At 52.7% G+C, this 21267-nt stretch overlaps 1 protein-coding gene across 5 annotated transcripts; it reads right to left on the reverse strand.

The window, feature by feature from the left end:
* Positions 1-9506: 9506 nt before the first annotated feature.
* On the reverse strand, positions 9507-18570 carry MIIP (migration and invasion inhibitory protein). Of its 5 annotated transcripts, none has more exons than XM_010957519.3 (10): positions 18455-18570; positions 16846-17041; positions 16273-16596; positions 15750-15834; positions 12456-12564; positions 12322-12374; positions 11484-11613; positions 11226-11322; positions 10132-10266; positions 9507-9841 (listed from the first exon to the last, which is right to left on the reverse strand). In XM_010957519.3, the coding sequence occupies exons 2-10, from the start codon at positions 16957-16959 to the stop codon at positions 9755-9757; spliced, it is 1134 nt and encodes a 377-aa protein (XP_010955821.1). In that variant the 5' UTR covers positions 16960-17041; positions 18455-18570; the 3' UTR covers positions 9507-9754. The 5 variants fall into 5 exon arrangements, with proteins under 5 accessions (XP_010955821.1, XP_045374480.1, XP_045374479.1 ...); XM_045518524.2 differs by lacking the exon at positions 18455-18570 and adding an exon at positions 18142-18438; XM_045518523.2 differs by lacking the exon at positions 18455-18570 and adding an exon at positions 18032-18438.
* Positions 18571-21267: the final 2697 nt, after the last annotated feature.

The raw sequence follows: 21267 nt of genomic DNA on the forward strand, positions 1-21267 counted from the left end.
GGCCCCCTGGGCCTCACACCGGAGCACCTGCTCCTGGCATCTCAAGACCTCCACTCTGCAAACATCCTTGGACAAACTGTCCAGGCCAACGCTGACGTAAGAAATGTAGAATCACCAGGGAGAGTTATCTCCCAGCAATGCTATCCACTACCGTTGTTCAAGCAGCTACTATGTGCATGCCAGAGGTTACAGTGCTGGCCCTGGCGTTCGTTACCGTCGCTGCTGCAGCAAAACGCCCGAGACTGGGTGACTTAAAGAACAGCAATTCATTTCTCACAGTTCTGGGAGCTGGAAGTCCAAGATCAAGGTGTCGGCAGCTGTGGTTTCTCCTGAGGCCTCCCGCCTTGGGTTTGCGCATGGCCGCCTTCCTGCTGTGCCCTCACATGGCCTGGCCATGCATGCATGTCCCTGGGGCCCCGTGCTCTTCTCTGGAGGACTCCGGTCCTACTGGATATGGGCTTCACCCTTATGACCTCATTTAACCTTATTTTACATCTTTAAAAGGTCCGTCTCAAGCTGGTGGTAGGGGAGGAATAAATTAGGAGTCTGAGATTAGCAGATACTAACTACTGTATACAAAATAGATAAGCAACAAGTTTCTACTGTAGAGCACAGGAAGCTATATTCAGTATCTTGTAGTAGCCTATAATGAAAAAGCATATGAGAAGGAATATATGTATGTACATGGATGATTGAAACATTACGCTGTATGCCAGAAACTGACACAACACTGTAAAACTGACTATGCTTCAATTAAAAATAAATAAATAAATAAAAATCCAAGGGAAAAAACTATCTTGTAATAACCTATAAAGAAAAAGAATATGTGTATATACATATGACTGAATCACTAGACCATACACCAGAAACTAACACAACACTGCAAATCAACTATAGTTTAATTAAAAACAAAAAAAAGGCCTGTCTCCAAATACAGTCACGTGGGGGTTAAGGCTCTGTAACAGCCCTTACCTGCATGAGCTCATGTGTCCTCCCCCATATCCCATGAGGCAGGCATTCTAATACCTGATTTATAGATGTGAAACTGGGTTGAGAGGTTAATCATCCAACATCACATCAGAAAAAAGGATAAAAGCACAATTTTCTGCTATTCCAGTGAATAACACACTTCTCCGTGCTCCTCCCTCAAATCCAAACAACCTGGCAAAGAAGAGGGAGTCATGGGACTTGGGGTCTGAAAAAATCTCTAAGCAGGAAGAGGCTGCTTTCTCCCAGGGACGCTCAAAGGCGTCCTGTACCCGACAGCGCTCAGGCAATGAGGGCTCAGAGCACCTTGCCCGGAGCGCCTCTGCCAGCAGCAGTCGAGCTAGACTCAAACACAGTCCGCGGGGAGCGGGTGGGAGGCCACTTGGAGATCCCAAGCGTGACGGCCGGGGGAGGCGCAGCACATCTGGGGCAGGCAGGTGTCAGCATCCCAGGGAGAACCCTGTGATCAGCTGGGGATCCCAGCAGCCTCAGAGTCCTCCCTCCCCGAGCACTTCTCAAATGGCTCACAGAAACTCCAAGCTGAGGAGGTGGAATGACAGGCCTGAGCTCTAGGGGTCTACCCACCCCCCAGCCCGGGGGCTCCCCTGTGATATCACGTCTCCTCCCTCAGCCTTCCTCTCTCCCCTCCATTCCGCAAATGGCTGGGCAGCGGCGGGGCTGGTGACGGGGCCATCCTGGGCCTGCCCCCAGAGTGGATACGCGGGAGAGGCCAAACGGGGCTGGGGAGGTGGGGGGCCGGAGCTACAGGCGCTGGGCTGTCAAAACCACGAGAGAGAGAGATTGAGAAAAAATCCTTCTCAGTCAGAATGAAAAGTGAGACTGAGAGAAACTGAGTGAGAAGATCCTGGCAAAAGAAAAGCCAAACGTCGGCTTCCATGAAAGCAGCACGGCCCAGTGGGTCGTCAGATGACTAAGTGCTGGGGCCACAGTGACAATGACGACGGGGCCTCCTGCAGCACGTGTGTGTGTGCGCGCGCCCACAAGTGTGAGTGTGCGAGCCCTTGAGATTACGCGTGTGAGGTGTGCGGACACAGGGCATGTGTGTGTGAGGGGGTGTGCCCGCGGCGATGTGAGTCAGGGGGGGTGTGTGCATGCACGTGTGCGCGGGGGTGTGTGGTCAGAGAGCATTAGGATCCTCTCCGCTGCACAGCGGTCCAGGTAGAGAAGCCCTGTCACCAGGGAGGAAAATGAAGCTCAGGGCAGGGAGGTCACTTGCCAGTGTTCCCAGCGTGGAGCCCACACTCAGGACCAGGCTTTGCCACTGGTCCCTGCCGAGCTGCCTCCCAAGGGAAACAAGTCCAACCCAAAGCCAGCCCCAGGAGGAAAGACAGACCAGGATAGTCGTCACCGCTGGGTGTGTGGTGTAGGTTAGACACACGGACTCTGGAGTTCAAGGTGGTCTGAATTCAGATCCCAACTTGGTCATGCTGCGTGGCCTTAGGTAAGTCACTTAACCTCTCTGTGCCTCAATTGCTCCACATGTAAATGGGGATAATAACCTTACCTCATAGGCTGGTTTTGAGGACTCAAAGAGATAAGAAATGTAGCGCTCTTAGAAAAGCACCTGGCACATAACAAGTGCCACATAAATCTTCCTTGTTATGATCACAGCAGTGAGCTTGTGGATTTAATAAGCTCCGGGGACAGGTGAATTCCAGGATTATAAAATCCCAAGATGCTGGAATGACCAGACACCAAGAACAGCTAGGCTAAGTCTCAGCGTGGTGGCGACTGGGGCAGAGGCAGGTGTGGTGGGGCGTCCTGTCCCCAGGCCTGTCTGCTGCACCCCCCAACCCCCACCCTCTGCCCAAAATCTTGTCTCCTCCATACATTGTCTGCGAGAGGCTGGTTCGGCTGGGAAGATGGCCCGAATTTTCAGGCAGAAAAAAACGAGGTCCAGGCCAGGGCAGCTCTGGAGCGCAGGGGTCACTGGTTAGGGCTGTGCAGAGTCCGCCAGCTCCCTCCCACCTCCCCAAGTCCCACAAGGAATTTCCGGGCGTGAAGGTGTCTTAGTCTACACAGGCGGCCCTGACAAAGCACCACAAACCAGCTTAAACAACAGAAATGTCCTGTCTCACAGTCCTGGGGGCCTGGAGGTCTGAGATCAAGGTGCTGGCTGCATTGGGTCCTTGTCAGGCCTCTCTCCTTGGCTTGCAGACAGGGGACCCCTGCCCTTCACAAGGCCCCCAGTCCAGTGAGGCGAGAGGATCCAATGAGCCCACCAGGCTCTGGCCGAGAGATACACAGGAAGATGCAGGCTGACAAGGCAGCCAGGAGGGCCGAGGAGGGCCTGTGGCCAAGCAGGGAGCCCAAGGCCAAGTTTGGGCAATAGACTCCAAAGGAGGAGACAGATGGAGCCTTGGGTAACTCCCACCCCAACAGCCCAGTATCTTCCCACACTGTGTCACGCACTGCCCCACATCCCCCAGAGCTCGAACCCAAGGATTCCTGGAAGGGCCTTAGTGATTTCCAGGCCTCTAACCCTCCCACCCCAGCCCAACAGAATTATTCTCACCCACTCAGCCATGTAACTCCCCCAGAAATGCAGGCCAATGGGGGCACAGCCCAGCAGGGACGCTGAGACAGAGCCCCTCATCAGTCGTTCACTGGAGAAACGACCTAGAGCCTTTCCTGCATCCTCTCTCATCCCTGTTTCAGGCCAGGGGGGGCAGACTGCCCCAAAGACAGGATCTGCATCTGCAATACGCACATGGGCCCCTGTTTTCAAATAATAACATCCCATATTTATTAAGTACTTCCTAAGTGCCGGTTACCGCACTAAGCAGTTCATCATCTCAGAATTGTCTCATTTACTCCTCAAAACACCTCTGTAAGATGGGTAGCATTATAACCTCCATTTTACAGGAAACTGAGGTTCAGAGAGGCCCACTGGCTTGCCCTGAACCCCAGGCCTCGGCTCCAGGCCCAGTGCTCAGCCCACACAGCATTCACTGACCCCGTACAGACCCAGGAGGGTGTCCCTGGAGCCAGGGGAAGTTTGTCAGAACTCGCTGGGAGTGGGAGGGCAGGACAGCTGGGTCTCCCTCTGGGCTGGAGCCTTCTGAGCCTTCTGATGCGGGGGATCCTCCCCCACACCAGATCTGGGATCCGGAAAATTCTCAACCCCCGACCTTCCCTTCCCTCCCATGGAGATCCCACAGTTCCTGAGCCCTGGCTGGCTGAGAAGGGTCTCGTGGCCTTGGGAGCTGGGCTTAGAGCGCCCAGGTCCTCCTGGCACCTGTCCAGACAGCGGGGTCTGGGGGGTCTCTGGTGAGTTTCAGGGGCTGTGTTGGGGGTTTCTGGGGAGAGAGGGCCATAGATAAAGAGGGCCTGAGGGAGAAAACCCTGTGGTCAGGGCTCAGCCCGGTGCCACGACAGAGGGATGTCCCCAAAGGCCACCCAAGCCACCATCAGGCACCTCGTCATCACCAGGGCCCAATCCCATGCCACCCCTACCAGCTACAGCATGGTCCCATGGGGCCCGGGCTTCCCCTCTTGACTTCCTGCATGGCCTCGGCAGCCACCCTCACACCCCCAGGGAGCGCTGCCGATGACAATCGCGATGTCTTATCACTTATCACCCTCTTCTCCCGCCAGCCATGGGCAGCCCTCCACCCGTCTTGAGCTCCCTCACCTCTCACTGGTCCTAACACCCTCTACAGATGATGAACCAAGCTGTGGAGGTGAGATGACGTGCCCAAGGCCACAAAGTCAGGAGCAGCAAACCAGGCTGGGGTCTGAACCCCGATCTCTTTGAAGCCAAGCTGTGCCACTCCCCCAGGTCAGGCTTTTAATGCAACTTTCCAGTCGGGAAAGCCACGTAGGAACTTTTGTTGCAACAAAATGTAAATCCTGAGAACACCATGATGCTATGTTCAAAAGGCACAGGGAAATAATTTTGGAAAATCCAATTCTTTGTGTTTTCTGGAGCCATGCAGGGTCCACCTACATGAGGTCACAGAAGCAGGAGGTCCAGGGAGGACCACCCTCTAGATGGCAATCAGGAGATGCTTCTGTTCTTTGGGAAGCGGGAGGGGTCCCTTGGGAAGCCAGGAGTTCATTTGTTTACACACACTCTCCATCCTCTTACCAAGGGACTGGGACCATGGCTGCTGACAGGTGAGGGAGATGTCACAGCTCTCCCCAGTCACTCCCCACCTCCCATCCCAGGCGGCCAGATACCCCAGGGGGCTGGTGCTGAGCGAGACCCACCACAATCTGCCTGAGACACAGGACAACGTGAGGAACTCCAAACCGGTAACAGCTAGAGCAGCTGCAGCTCACGCCCGGTGCCACGTGCCTGGAACACGCTCACTTCCAGTCCCTGCGCTGTGTGGCCTCCATCATCCCAAGACCTCAGGGTTCATTTATTCAACATCTGTTTAGTACACACCCATTATATGCCACGTGCTGCGCAAGGACAGAGCTGAGGGTCTTGACAGCAGAGCATAAGGGCAGGTAGGATGGGGACACAGAAGCAGGATCTCTGATTCGGCCATCTCAGCCAATTCTGTGGGACCCGGGAAGGCCTCTGAGGAGCGGACATGGAAGCTGAGGCCTGAGTAGGAGTTTGTGGACAGAGGGAACAGCGTGGATGAAGATCTAGGGGCCGGGGGAGAACCAGACAAAAGCTTCAGCGGGGCTGGGGCCATCTCTGCGAGCGGGCTCATTTCAGCCCCAGCACAGGCAGGGAGGCTCCCTGGGGCCACTTTTGCTGTCACTGCTGTCTCTGGTTCACCACTGGGTCTGCAGAGCCCAGCACAGTGCCTGGCAGGGTAGGCCCTCGGTGCCCATGTAAATGAATGAAAGGACGGATGACCTGTGTGAGTCTGTGTCTCTCTGCTGGGACACAGGCTAAAGTTGGACTCTCTGTTCTTCCTACTAAATGCCTGACATCAATTTTGGAAGATGTAGGTGATTTTGGTTTTTTCCTTTGGCATTGATGCTACATATTCAGAGTGGACACATAAAAGACAACACTGAATTTGGAGGCAGGTGGGAAGCATGCAAGGTGTCCAGCCACAGGGGTCCTTTGGTTCAGAAAAATGAAAGCATCCTTCCCACCTGTCATGATGCAGGTGGGGAAACAGGAAAAAGCCAACTCTGGAAATACAGTCACTACTTCTGAGAAAACTGGGGGAAAAAATTTCCAAACTAACAGAAGAATGCCACCTTTGCCATACGGAGCTTAAATTCTAGCAGGGGAAAGGGGGGCACTAACGCAAAGAACCCCATGATTAGGAATCGAATAATACGGCAGGGCTGAGATGAAGGAGGGTGTGACGGGGTGGGGTGCATCCGAGCGGCCCAGGGGTTCAGGGAAGGTCCTCTTGAAGGAAGAAGCACTCCAGCTGAGACACGGAGCTGGAAGGGGTGAAGGTGAGGGAAAGGGAGAGATCTGGGCAACCCCATGTGAGGGAGGGAAGGGCTGGAAGAATTAGGAATGGCTGGCAGGTACCTGGGAGGGCAGCGGTGACCTGGAACAGTGCGGGCTGCAGGCTGAGGGGGGCAGAGCCGAAGACCTGACGCTCTGTTCAGGGGCCGCTCTGCCCGTGACCTTCATTCTCAGGGCCCCTTAGGTTTGAGAAAGCCTGTTCCCCACGCTGAAGCCACCACACGCAGGGGGTGGCCCTGCAGAAGCCAGACACCTAAATTTTCCAAATTATTGTCCTTCCAGAGAGACTGCTTGCCCTGACAATTTAATGGGGTCTGGACTTTTATGGGAAAGAAACATTTCTGTCTTGTTCAAGCTGTTGCTATTCTGGGTCAGCTGAACTTAGGCAGCGATGTCAGCTGTAAATTTTGTCATTTTGTTTGTTAGAAGGTTTCCAGACTCTCTTCTCCCTCAGGCCAAAGAATTTCTAACAAAACCACTGACTCCCACAGGCTCTTTGACTTAAAATCACATGTGGAACAACAGAAAACCAAACAACCTCAGTCAAAAATGGGCAAAGGACTTGATTAGACATTTCTCCAAAGAAGATAATACAAACGGCCTCTAAGTACAGGAAAAGATGCTCAACATCGCTACTCATCAGGGAAATGCAAATCAAATCAGTAACGAGCGGTCACTCTCCCTTGCCTTCTGAGACGGCCGGCACTCTGTCTATGGCATGTGTATCTTCATGGCATGTGTACTTTAAACATCCTCACACCTCGTGTTCTCTCTCCCTCTCACCTTTTGAGGTGGTCCATATTCTGCCTATGGAGTATCTCCCTGATTAAACCTGCTTTCACTTAAAAAAAAAAAAAAAAAAAAAGAAAGACCTAAGTGAGATATCACGTCACACCCACTAGGATGGCTACCATCAAAAAGGCAGGAAGTAAGCGTTGGTGAGGATGTGGAGAAGCTGGAATCCCTCTGCTTTGTTGGTGGGAATGTAAGACGGTGCAGCTCCTCTGGAAAACAGTACAGTGATTCCTCAAAAAAATTAAACCTAGAATGACCATATGACCCAGCAGTTCCTCTTTGACGTACATACCCAAAAGAACTGAAAACAGGGGTTCAAACAGATATTTGTCCATCCAGGTTCACAGCAGCATTGTTCACAATAACAAAAGGGGGAAGTAACACAAAGGTCTACCGGCGGATGGATGGATGGATAAGCAAGATGTGGTGGAGCTGTAAAATGAAATACTTTCCAGCCTTAAAAAAAAAGGAAGGAAATTCTGATGCTGTACAACATAAACCTTGAGGACATTATGCTAAATGAAAGAAGCCAAGTAAGAAACAAAAAAGACAAATACTCCATGACTCCACTTGTAGGAGGTACCAAGAGTAGTCGAATTCAGAGACACAAAGTAGAATGGCAGTGGCCAGAGTTAGTGTTTAATTGGTGTGGAGTTTGGGTTTTGCAACAAGAAAAAAATCTGGGGATGACTGGCGGTGATGGTCACACAGCACTGTGAATGCACTCAATGCCACCAAACTGCACATATAAAAGTGACCAATTACGGTATGTATGTTTTATATAATTAAAAATCAATTTTAAAGTTGATTTAAAAATTACAAGTAGGAGACTGTTTCTCCAGGTGCCAGACTCAAGCAAGCAGCAAACCATGACCTGCTACTGAACCTGCCCAGACACGCAGAGTTTGCATCATTGAGGCATTTGAACTTGAAAGCCTTTGGAAGGGACATGTGCGCACCAGGTGGCCCTGAGCCCACCTTACCTGTCTGGATTCTGAGGCAGAGGTTGGAACCCCAGATGGAGTGAGGGAAGGCTTTTAGGTGAGAGTTCGTAGTGCCTGTTATTTTGCCAAAGGCCTGGGAAGTCTGTGTGTCTGTCTTGCATGGACAGACCTGGGGGAGGCAGGATGTGGACAGTAAGGCTCACCCAATATCTGGTGAGCCCCCCTCCATGTCCTGACTTTTTGCTATCAGGCAGGGCCCATGTGACTAGTTCTGGTCATGAACCATGAGCAGAAGTGACCTGTGTGTCATTTCTGGGCTGAAGCAACTGGTGATCTCCTCCACAGTGGGGCCTCCGTTGGCCTGGGTCCCCAAAAGACAATGTCAAAAGCAGAGGCCCCACGGGACCCATGACGGACAGGTACTGTGAGCAAGTCAGCAAGAAATAGCCTTTATGTCCAAGCCCCTGAGATTTGGGGGTTAATTTGTTACTGTGGCATAACCTCGCTTATCCTGACTAACACATTTGCTGTGAATGATGGGGAGAAGGTTTTCTCAGCTTCACAAGCTCCAGGTGGAAGCCACAGGGGACCACAGCCTGAGCTCCACCTCTCTAAGCTAGAAACCTCAGAAAAAGCACATGCCTTCTCTGGGCTTAGGTTCCCCATCTATTCCATTTTTATCCTAAAAATCAGGAATTTCATATTGCTCAACCTATGGGGGAAAGACAGGTCCTTTTAATTAATCCAAGAGGGTTGATCTGGGCTCTCAGCCAACCTGCTCTGATTCTGAATCCTGGCCCTCCATCCCCAATGTGTCCCTGCTGGCGATCTGGATCACCTGTGGCTTCTAGGGCTGGGAGCAATGGAGCCACCTGGCCCAGGGACTTCAAGAGAGCCCCTCCATCACTGGATCCCCCATTTCAGGGACCAAGAAGAGGGCTCACTCACTCCCCACTGTCACAGTTTCAGCCTCATCCCATAGGGGACAGCCTGAAACCCCAATCTCCTTGCTGAGATGATTTTTTTAAAAATAAATGGCAGTAATGGGGATTGAACCTAGGACCTTGTGCACGCTAAGCACACGCTCCACCACTGAGCTATACCCCACTGAGATGGCTTTTTAATGCTGACCTTGGTCCCCGCCTACTTGGGGGACCCTCACTCTCATCTGTCTGGGGAGGCCACACACCCAGAGTTGGGAGCTGCACAAAGAGCAACACTCAGGGTGCTGGGTTCAACCCGCCCAGCACAGGTTGTCAGAAGCATCGTTCCCCAGGTGAGGGGAGTGTAGGCTGAGGCCGGGGCACCTCCCGGGCACCGAGGGCACCAGCAGGGCAGACCTAGCACACGCGGGAACCAGGAGCTGCAGGGAGCTCTGAACTTTATTTACAAACGTGTCACAGAATCCCCTCACCCTGACCTCAGAGCCCACCCACCTCTGTACCCAGGAAGGAGACAGGCCTGGGCCCACCCACCTGCTCAGCCTAGGTGGGTGGGGCCTGAGTCTACCTCCAGCTGTGCTTGGCAGGGCTCCTCTCTCATGGGCGCCCCTGCCAGAGGGGAGAGGCTGGGACGACAGCAGAGGCACTGTCCTCCTCCAGGTGGCCAGTCCTCAGGGCTTCAGCTGGGGGGCGCAGGGCTGGGGCACCAAGGGTTCTGACCAGATCGGGGTTGGGGGTGGGACCTGCGTTGGCAAGGCCTGGATAGTGAAGGGAGAGGTGTCAGAGGGGCCACTTTGGGGGCAGGTTCCCCCCATATCCAGCCTCATCTCCTTCTGGGTCTCAGACTTGGGGTCACCTTCCAAAGTGGGGTAACCAATGCAGAGCAGTGAAGCCTAGAGGGGTGCCGTGGGTCAGGGCCAGGGGGACGAGACCCCACAGAGTCACTTCCAGGCTCTGCACTCCCACCCAAGTCCTGCCCCCAAGGGACTCTGCAGTCCTCAGGCCTGCTCCAAGGCATCTGATCCTCCCAGGGCACCCTGGGCCATACCTGGCAGGAAGGGTCGGCGGCTGACAGCTTCCGGTGCTGGGCCTCAGAGGAGACACAGGACCAGAGGTCCAGGCTCTTGGGGGCTGAACTTTTCTCAGACTTTGGAGGGAGAATGTCCCAGCCCAGGAGGCAGTGCTGTGGAGAACAAGGGGTTAAGGTGCCTGGCCTGGGGCAGGCCTCCTCGCTGCCTGAGCACACCCCAGGGAGGGGCTGTACCTCTCCTCTTGGACTGGCAGTATCCTCTAAGACACGGCTGTGTCCCCCGTGAGGGTGAAGGGGTCCCCAAATAGTCAGTGTCTTCCACAGACTGAGGCTCCCCCTGGACAGGGGTCTGTGTCCACCCACTGTTACCCCAGGCCTCTTTCCAAACCCTGCTGACCCAGGCCCTGGGCCTCGACCACACATAGGCAGAGGGAAGGCTGTGGACACTGACGGAGCTCATCCTGCGTGACAGGTTCTGCTCCAAGCCCCTGACAAGTATCGATTCACTGACCTGCCCCACCTCACCCCATAAGCCTGAGGACAGTATTTATACCCATTTCACAAATGAGCAAACTGACTTTCCTCAGCACCCCTTCTCTCCCGCCAACCCCAGCTTCCCCAGCCTCAGTTGGGAGTGGGGTCACCATTGACCCCTGTCCTACCCAGGAGACACTATGGAAGTATAAGGACCTGGGTTCAAATCCCAGCTCTTCCACCTGGCTGACCTTGGACAAGTCACCTCCCTTTTGCCTCAGTCTCCATCTGTAAAGTGGGATAACACCAGTACTCTTGGTTGCTGTGGTTCCACAAGATAATCCTCCTAAGGACTGTTCACACAGCACACAAGAGCTCAAGAAATGGTGTCCCTCTGCACTACACCAATATGCAGGCAGACACCTCTCCTGGAAGCCGTGGGGTAGGGAGGAGCCCCACCTCCCTCAGGGAACAAACAGTACCGATGATGCCAGTGGCCCAGCATGAACTCCACACACTTGGGTCCTTGAGCCCAGCCTCGCCGTGTGGCCTTGGGACAGTCCTGACCCTCTCTGGGCCTCAGGCAGGACTCATCCAGGGACTCAGCCAGACAGGGGTCAGCCCACACCCATCCTCACCCGGGGCAGTGCCAGCGTGTCGGAGGCGTCGAAGCTTTTCCGCCGGTGGATGCGGTACTGGTGTGGGGGGTCCAGGACGGACAGTGGGATGCTCACCCTGGGCAGGGGTGACAGCAGGGGCATTGCTGCAGGTGCCTCCTGGCTGCTATGGCCCATCCTGCCCTCCCTCAAAACCGCAGGCCCCAGGCTCTTCTTCTCCGCAGCCGCTGCCCCTACAGCTCCCTCAGGGTGGGTGTCCTGCCTGCTCTGGCCGCTCACCTGACCTGCGCTGGCTGGGCCAGGGTCTCAGGACCCCGCTGGTCCCGTGGTGTCCTGCACAGACGGCAGGGGGTGCCAGGATCCGAAGGCACCAGAAACAGGCGCCGGTTGACACGGTAACAGTACATGCCTGTGAGACCCGCAAGAAGCAGGAGCCCCGCTCAGCCAGGGCACCTAGATCCCTGGGCCCCGACCACGCAGGCCCACCAACCCCTCCACACCCCCGACAGCCACGCTCACAGGCCTGGCCACCTGCACAGACAGAGCATGCACGTGTACACGTGCCCACGTGCACACCGAGCAACCCCTTCTACACAAGCATGACACCCGTGTGCACACGCGCACACGCCTGCATCTTCACACGTGCACGTCACCCGTGCAAACACAATGCACGGCTTCGCTGAGTCATTTGTGGACATATGTGCATGTGCTGATGTGTAATCACACACACAGGGTGCACATATACCTGTGTCCATGTACCTCACACACACATGTACACGTGTATTTACACTGTATGCTGCAAGTGCAAATCCACAGCTGACTCAGGTGCTCGTGTGACTGAGCTGGCATTCCCCCCCCCCGCTGATGTGCAGAAAGGAGGGAAAATGAGGCAGCTGGGGGGGAAATGAAGGTGGCTGGGGAGCGGAGAGGAGGGTGGCACAGGCGGCCCTGCTCCCCACGAGGCCAGGCCTCAGCTCTCCCCTATCCCCAACCCAGGGCTTGCCGCGCCCCGTCTGGACCCCAGACCTCCCTCCCCGAGTCCCCAGCACCTCAGCTGCCTCCCCAGGCACCTAGGCCTTGGCTGAGCTACAGGTGGCCACCGAGGGTTTACACTCACACTCATGATCTCCCTCCACGGCACCGCTCTCCTGCAGGCCTAGGAACTGGGGTCTGTGAGGGCGAGAGGGTGAGCAGACCAGGGCGACGCAGACCCTGAGCCGCCCTGCCCACCCCTCGCCTGCCCCTGCTCACTCGGGGTCACTGCAAATACACTCCTCCTTGTTAGCTTCCCGGAACTTCTGCAGCTTTGCGAAGAAGGCCTCGGGCTTGCTGGTGATGGGAGAGCTATTGTCCAAGGACCCTGGAGGGGACAAGGCACAGAGGAGCTGCTGTGTGGCCAAGACTCAGGGGATGCTAGGCGCGGGCACCCCAGGCCACCTGCTTTGCCCCTCCCATGCCTCGCACAGACCTGGAGGGGACCCTCCACTCATGTGACTGTTGGTTTTGTGTCTATGTCTGTTTAACTTCGCACATACCCATATTCCACGTAAAAACATTCAGAGAGCCCCTACTACAGAGCCAGACACTGTTCACGTGCTCAGGAAAGAGCAGTAACCGGGACAAAGCCCTGCCCTCGTGAGGCTTACATTCTAATACGTGGCAACAGATGAACTAGTCACCAAAGAAACCTGTGATACAAAGTCAAAAGGTGACACCTGCCAGAAAGTAAGAGAGTCAGGAAACCAAGCTTGGTCAGGCAGGGAAGGCATGGGAGGCCTCTCTGAGGAGGTGACACCTGATAAAAGGAGGGAGGGAGCCATGGGGACGTCCCAGGAAGATGGAGGAGCAAGTACAAAGGTCCTGGGGTAGGCATGTGCTTGGTATGTTTTAAGAACATCCAGGAAGCGAAGTGGGTGGAGGGGTGAGGGTAGAGGAGATGAGGCCGGGAAGCCAGTGAAGGGTTTGGGGACAAGGCACAACACCATCAGATCAGCCACGTACTTTTAAGTATTGCCCTTCTGGCTGCTGCAAGGTGGAGGGAAGCAGGGACACCATGTAGGAGGCTACCTCAGGCATCCTGGTGGGCACAAGTAGTCGAATTCTAGAACTATGTTGTTACTAGGATGTGCTGATGGACTAGAGAAGGAATATGTCAAAAGGAGAGGCGTAATCAAGGCTGATTGAGATGATGGCCATTAGCTCCATAAATGGGGTTGCCATTTACAGAGATAGGAAAGACTGCAGGAGGAATACGTGAGGTGGAAAGCAGGACCTTGACTTTGGACGTGACATGAATCTGAGACACCTAACAAGCTAGGCAGAGAAGAAAGCCAGATCTACAATTCTGGAGTTCAAGGAGCAGCATGGGCTGGAGATAGCTGGAGATAGATAAATGGGGGAGAAGACAGCGTGGAAAGCACTAGCGCTAAGGGGGCCTCGGGAGTTTGGAGGTTGGAATAAGGAGGCAGATTTAGCGGAGGAGAATGAACAGAGCAGTCGGGGAGCTGGGGAAGAGCCCAGGGAGTGCCTGGGTCTGCAAGTCAAGGGAAGAAAGAGCTTCAGGAAGGAGGGAGTGGCCGCTGTGTCCTCGCCTGGGGCCAGGAAAGATGCTGAATGAGAACTGAACCGGGAGGTCACTGATGACTCAGCCGAGGATGGCCTCAGTGGGTGCCAGGGGCTGAAGCCCGATTTAAGAAAAAGTCAGGGAGAGGGTATAGCTCAGTGGCAGAGCATGTGCTTAGCATGCACGAGGTCCTGGGTTCAATCGCCAGTACCTCCATTTAAAAAAAAAAAAGTTGGGGAGAGAAACTGGAGACAGCAAGTCTAGTCCAGTGGCCTCTTGAGGAGCTTTGTTATAAAGAAAAGCAGAGAACGTGGGTGGTAACTAGAAGCAAACAGAAGGTAAAAGGAGAGATGCTTTATCAGTATGGGAAATACCAGACTGCAGCTTTACCCCAACCAGATGTGAGACTTGGCTAAGTTCCTCAGTCTCCTGGTGCCTCAGCCTTCCCATCTGTCAGTGGGGACAGTAACAGCATTAACCCAATCAGATCAGCATGAAGAGTAAAGGAGCTGATGGGAGTGGAGCAGAGTAAAGCTCTTGAAACAGGGCCCTGCACGTAACAGCCACTCAGTAAAATCAGTGCTCACTAATAGTCCTGGGTGTTCACGTGCTGATGGGGAAGAATGATTGTGGAGGAAGGAAAGGAGGGAATTACAGGGGGCAAACCCTCTGGGAGCCGAGAGGGGATGGGGCCAAGTGCGCAAATGCAGGAACAAGCCGGAGATGGGAGCTCAGAAAGCAGGGAGGGAACGCACGAACACAGGGCAGGCGGGGGCGGGCACATCCACTTTCCAGACCCGAAGCAAGGCAGTGAGCTGGCAGTCTGGGAAGTCCTTGGGACGGGGCCTGTGATCCCACCACTGCGGGTCCCAGCAACCCCAAAGAGCACCCCGCTTTGGGCAGCAACTCAACCTCTCTGTGCATGTTTCCTCCTCTGAAATGAGGATCCAACAGCACCAACCTCAAAGGACTGCCCATTTGCTCTCGCTCACTCAACCAGTGCTGGTTGAGGGCCTACCATGTGCCAGGCACCATTCTAGGCTCAGGCTTGGGAAACAGAGCAATGAAAAGACAGCCAAGCCCCTGGTCCAACGGAGCTTATGATCTACTAGAGTCAGACAAGAAACAAGCAAACAAGGTGACTTCTGAGAATGAATGACATGAAGACCATACAAATGGCCAATGCAGGAGGCAATAATGCAGGGACAGTGGCCCTATGACACCGTGCTCATGGAAGATCTATCACTGGAACTGAGCACTCAATAATGGAAAGGAACCAGCGTATGTGAACCTGGGGAAGTGCATGCCAGGCAGAGGGAAGAGCAAGTGCAAAAGTCCTGAGGTGGCTGTGACCATGGCAGGTTCAAGGAGGCCAGCAAGGCTGGAGGGAAAAGTCAGAAGGTTAGAGGTCATGCCATGGGGCCAGCAGAGGCCAGGCCTCACATCTAATAAGTCTAGATAAGGATTTTGGATTTTACTCTAAGAGCTAAGGACTCTGAGTGACATGACCTGATTCCCACGTTCAAAAATTTGTTCTGGCTGCTGTGTCAAAATGGTTGGAAATGAACAGCAAACCTGGAAAGAACAACAACAAAAAAAGATTGTATTGAGGGAGAAAGAGGCCAGAGGGAGACCAGCCAGGAGGCCACTGAGGTGCAGAGGGGTGGGGGGGATGGGCAATGAAATGCAAAGAGATGCTACACATACAGAACTCTGCAGGGGCCTGGCACACAATAAATGCCAAAAAAAAAAAAGGGCAGCTGTCTCATTCATTCATTCAACAAGCACTTGATGGGCACCGTCTGTGCCAACGGCCGAGAGAGGAGACACAACACTGAAGGTCCTCACTGAGGAGAGTGGGACAGTCGAAGAATCAGCAGCAGCACCTGGTGGGGGCTCAGGCAGGGGCGTAAGCAAGCTGGGCCCCCACCTCCCCCCATCCCCGCTCCCAGGCAGGGCGTGTGCACAGGGGAGGGCCACACCTGCAATCCAATCATAGCCCAGGTACGGTCTGAGGCGCCAGCTCCTCTCAGGCACTGGAGACTCCTTGTCGAAGGTCACTCTTGGCTGAGGGGGGAGGCAAAGAGGGACAAGGACTAGGCCAGCAGGAACAGCCCAAAGGAGGCCCCACTTTGCAAGGAGGAGAGGGCATGTGTCTTAACTTAGACCCTGACATGGGCCCCGGGCCTCTGCTGGCGGCTTGGAGGCTGGAAGACCAGAATTTGGCCCTACCACCCTCTATGTGAACTTTGAACAAGTCTGTCCTCTGGGCCTCAGTCTTCCTATCTGCCTAATGGGGCTCGTCATCTTCTTCCCAAAGTGCTCTCTGAGAAACTAATGGCCAAAACTTTTCAAGCACTTAGGCTGAGCTGGACACAACTCACAGTATCTCCTGGGAGTCCCACACCCTGGAAGGGAGGCTGCCCACGAGTGCACCCCTTAGGAAGAGGGAAACTGAGGTTCAAGGAAGTGCCCATCAATGGACGCCCTGCTCTCCCAAGTTACCTTAGACAACTTGCTTCGTCGGGCCAGGACGGACCTCAGGGCCTGTGACTCCTGGGTCCCCAGACTGTCCAGCTCTGCTGAAAGCTCTGGGTCATTCGAGTCTGAGCTGGTCAGCAAGGGAGCTGACTGGGGCCTCAGTGGGCCCAGAGACTCCTGGTGCTGGCACTTGGTAGATGGGAGAGAGATCACTCCCGAGCTGGCCCCGCCAGGCCAGGACCTATCACAGGAGTCACTGTGGTGGGCACCCTGTGGGCAGGCCATGCAGGTCGTTTCTTGAGATGATGGCACCTCTGAGTTATAGCTGCTGCTGGAGTCCAGGCTTGACTGGAACACAGAGGCCAGGTCACCCAGTCACCCACCCAGCTGGCCTGCACTAGGCATGAAGTTCTGGTCCTCAGCCTTGCTCCAGCCTCTGCAGTGTCCCAGGCCAGTCCCTCTCACACTGGGCCTCACTTGGTTTTCTCACCATCAATAAAATGGGCACGTTGCAGATGACCCCCCCAAAGGCCAGGATTCCAGCCTGAGGGTTAGCCAGCCTCTCCCTCAGCCCTGGGACTTGGCCAAGGAGCTCACCTCTGAGGCTGCCTTGGCCACCGACCGCCTCACGGCATCCTGCCCGACCCACAGCTGCCTCAGGAGCTCCAGATTGAGCTGCCGCAGCTGCGCCAAGTCCCTGGTCTCCACCATCCCGGGTGTGTGGGCTACCTTCCTGCGGCAGGTGTCACAGACTCCCAGGCTGCAGAGCACCCTCACAGCTGGGTTCTTCTACCTGAAGCCAAGACAGACAGCAAGACACAGCCCTAAGGAGGCTGTCCTGTGGAGCCAGAGGCCTGGGTTCAAATCCCCACTCAGATACTCCCTAACTGTGCAGCCTCAGGCAAGTTATTTAACCTCTCTGTGCCTAACTTTCCTCATCTGCCAAACAGATAATAGCAGCATCTACCTCATTAGACTGTTACCAGGACTAAAGGAGGTAAGGCGTATTAAATCTTAGGTCAGTGACTGGCACACAGTAAGCACTCAATAAATGTCTATTATTTTTAAACTGGCCAGGGCGTGTTTCCCATCATGTCAAAAGAGAACAAACCCCCTTTAACAACCTTAACTATGAAATTACGACTAGTTTAACTTGTAGAAAACAATTAGGGCAAGTCCACAAGTATAAAGCATTATAACTTTCAAATTCAACACAAATCAGATTTCTGAAGGGACTCGTCCCTCTCTCCTGCCCCCTCTTCTTCTTCCCTTTCTTTTTACAAATGAAAAACCAAAGTTGAGAGAAGTTAAGCCACTTGCCCCAAGTCACACATCTAGTAGGTGGCAAAGCCTGGACCTGAACCCAAATCTGGCTCCAGGGTCCATGGTCATGCCAGCCTTTCCCCAGCAGTGAGGAGAGGGGCCTGAGAAAGCGCCTTCTCTTCCTCCCACCTTTTGGCCCCCCAGGGATCCAGGCTCGGGACACACTGATGCCACTGGAAGGGAATTCTGCAGGCTAGTGGGAGGGGCTTCCTCTTCCTTCATAGCCTCAAGCCCAGACTCCTCCAACCAGTCTCCCCCAGAACGCACTATCCCTTTTAAACTAGGTCCAGACATCCTACTCTCATCCTACTCTGCCCTGCCCCCAGCCCTCCCATTCCCACTCCTCGCCTGTGGACTGCCCACACCTGGGGGTCCCCTCCTCAGGGCCCAGTTGCGGGGGTGGGGGAAGCAAAGAGAAGACAGACTACACTGCCCTCCCCCAGCCCCCACATATGCTCACGCAGGTAACAGGGACCGCGGAGATGCGAGAACAGACGACGCTGGGGGTGCGAACAAGGAGGGCAGGACTAGGCCTCCGCCCTTATCTGACCAAGCGACTCTGGGCCCGACCTATAGTCCGAGGGTCTCCGTTTTCTCACGGAGTTAAAGAGAACAGCCTGCATTGCCCTCCTCTGGCTCCGGCCGCGCTCTGGAAAGCTAAGCTGCGCCAATGCACCGGGAAGGCGACGTTCAAAAGAGAAACCGGGGCAGTAAGGGTCCCAGAGGTGGTGCCGGGGAAAGCAGGGGCGGGACACCCGGGAAAGGAAGACTCAGCCTCCTTCTTCTTTCCTATCGCGGGCCCCGGGCCCTCCGTGAGGGCGCACGTAGGGCAACCCGCCTAACCCTTCCTTCCTATCCCCAACCCCGCCGCTCCCGCACTCACAGCCCAGATGTCCCGGAACCACGCAGCCCCCCGCCGCCTGCGTTGCCGGGAGTCCGCCCCGCCCACAAACGCAGCGCCGGCCGGGGGCGGGGCCCTGTGCGGCCGCTCTGATTGGTCATACGCGTGACGGAGGCGGGACGCTCCGGCGAGCGTTACTTCGCCTTTAGAAGCCGCAGATTCAACATTGGGGCGGAGATAACAATGGGGATCAGCAGTTGATGGGTCCACTTGTATTGTAGGAATGGGGAGGGCCCCAGGAGGAAGGGCTCCGCTTGGTCAGGAAGAGGCCGCGGGCTAGTTCGCTTTTGGTGGCGGCTGTTTCAGAGTCTGGACCTGACATTGTTCCAAGCCGTGGGGTGCGGCTGTCCGCGGTGGGTAGGCAGCAGTCAGCGACCCATTCTTTTGTACCTTATTTCAAGTGTTTACTGTGCCTATTTTTTGTCACTGTAGTAAGCACTGGAGCCAGGAAAGAATTAAGAGGGGTCCCTGCCTGGAGGAGAGGGAGAGGCGGCAGCGCGTAAGATGAAAACACAGATACCTATGAACCAGTCTGTAAAATATTGACAAGTTTATACGGAACGCCTACTTTGCGCCAGGTATTGTCCATATGCCAACGCATGCCAGCCTCATAAATGTGCTTTAAGATGGGTTTTGTCCCGTTTTTACAGACAAAACAAAAATTAGGCCATGAGAGATGAAGTGACTTGTCCAGAACCTTTTATAATCAGTGTAATCCCCAAGTTAACAGACGAAAGGAAAGGAAGAAAATCTACCTCAATAGATAACAGAAAAATCCAAGCACTGTCCCTTCTTAGTGTTGGAAGTGGAAGTGCCACAATATTTTAACTTAAAGAGATGTTCCAGCTTTTGACAAAACGCAACATTCATTTCTGATTAAAAAAAAAAAATCTTCCAGTTTTATACAACTCAATTACAAAAAAAAAAAAAAAAGTCCAGTTTAAAAATGGGTAGAGGATCGAATTGGCATTTTTCCAAAGAAGACATAAAGCTATATGGCCATGAAAAGATGCTCAGTATTAGTAATCATCAGGGAAATGCAAATCAAAACCTCAATGAGTTATCACCTCACATGTGTTAGAATGGCTATTATCAAACAGGCAAGAAATAAGTTTTCACAAGGATGTGGAGAAAAGATAACGTTTGTGCACTGTTGGTGGGAATGTAAACCAGTGCAACCACTATGGAAAATAGTGTGGCGGTTCCTCAAAAAATTAAAAATAGAACTACCATATGATTCAGCAATCCCATTTCTGGGTATTTATCTGAAGAAAAAAACACTGATTTGAAAATATATACGCACCCCCATGTTCATTGCAGCACTATTTACAATAGCCAAGATACAGAAACAACCTACATGTCCAGCAGTGGATGAATGGATACAGAAAGTGTGGTACACACACACACACACACACACACACACACACAGAATGGAATATTATTCAGCCATACAAAAGTGGGGATCTTGCCATTTGCAACAATATGGATGGAACTTGTAGGCATTATGCTAAGTGAAGAAAGATAAGAAAAGGCAAATACTATATTATCTCTCTCATATGTGGAATCTAAACAAAACAAAACAAAAACAGAAAGCAAGCTCATAGATACAGAGAACAGATTGGTGGTTGGTTGCAAGAGGCAGGAGTAGGAGAAATGCATGACATGGATTTTTTTTGTTGTTTAAATAAATTGAATTTTTAAATCTTTAAAAATAAAAATAAGAATGTCCCAGAAAACTAAGACTGGAAGGGAACTTCCTCACTAATAGAAGGCAGCTATTAAACACCTACATTTAACAGCATATTTCATAATAAAAGACTGAACGGAGGGGAGAGTAATAGCTCAGTGGTAGAGTACATGATTAGCAGCATGAGGTCCGGTTCAATTCCCAGTACCTCCACTGAAAAAAAAAAGAAAAAAGAAAAAAAAGTTGTAGAGAGAGTGATCTGATAATGCATAGGTAAATTAACTATCATATATCCTGTGACCTATCCATCTTATGGGAGGGTGGGGGGTATAGCTCAGTGATAGAGTATGTGCTTAGCATGCAAGAGGTCCTGGGTTCAATCTCAGTACCTCCATTTAAAAAAAAATTTATTAAAAAAAAGAAGATGATGTTTCTCCACTACAGTTAGGGAAAGATAAAGATGTCTGCTGTCACCACTTCAGCTCAATATTACACTAGAGTTCTAGTCAGTGCAAGAAGAAAAAATAAAAGGCATATAGAATGGAAAGAAAGGAGTAAAGCTGTATTTACAGAAGCATGATAATAGAAACTCTGATGGAATCTACAAAAAAGCTACCAGAATCATTAAGTTTTGCAAAGTTGCAAGATACATATACAAAAATCAGCTGTATTTCTATAAGCAATAAACAATCAGAAATTGAAAACTTTAAAAAACACTGTTTCAAATGGCATCAAGAAATACAAAAATGAAATACTTAAGGATAAATCAAACCAAAAAGAGTACAAGACCTGTACATTAAATTATTGTTGTGAGAAATGAAAGATTAAATAATTGGAGAGATACACTGTGTTTATGGTTTGAAAGACTCTTACAATCCCAAGCAAAATCCCAGTAAGTTTCTTGGTAGAAATTGAGAACTTCTAAAATTCATATGGAAATGCAGAGGACCTAGATAGCCAAGACAATTTTGAAAACAAAGAACAAAGTCAGATGACCTACACTACCTGCTTCAAGACTTATTGTAAAGCTACAGTAATCAAGAGAGTGTAGTATTGGCATCAAGGTAGACAAAGAGATCAATGGAACAGAATAGAAAGTCCAAAACTT

The sequence above is a fragment of the Camelus bactrianus genome, chromosome 13, assembly GCF_048773025.1.
Source record: "Camelus bactrianus isolate YW-2024 breed Bactrian camel chromosome 13, ASM4877302v1, whole genome shotgun sequence".
Classification (NCBI taxonomy): domain Eukaryota; kingdom Metazoa; phylum Chordata; class Mammalia; order Artiodactyla; family Camelidae; genus Camelus; species Camelus bactrianus.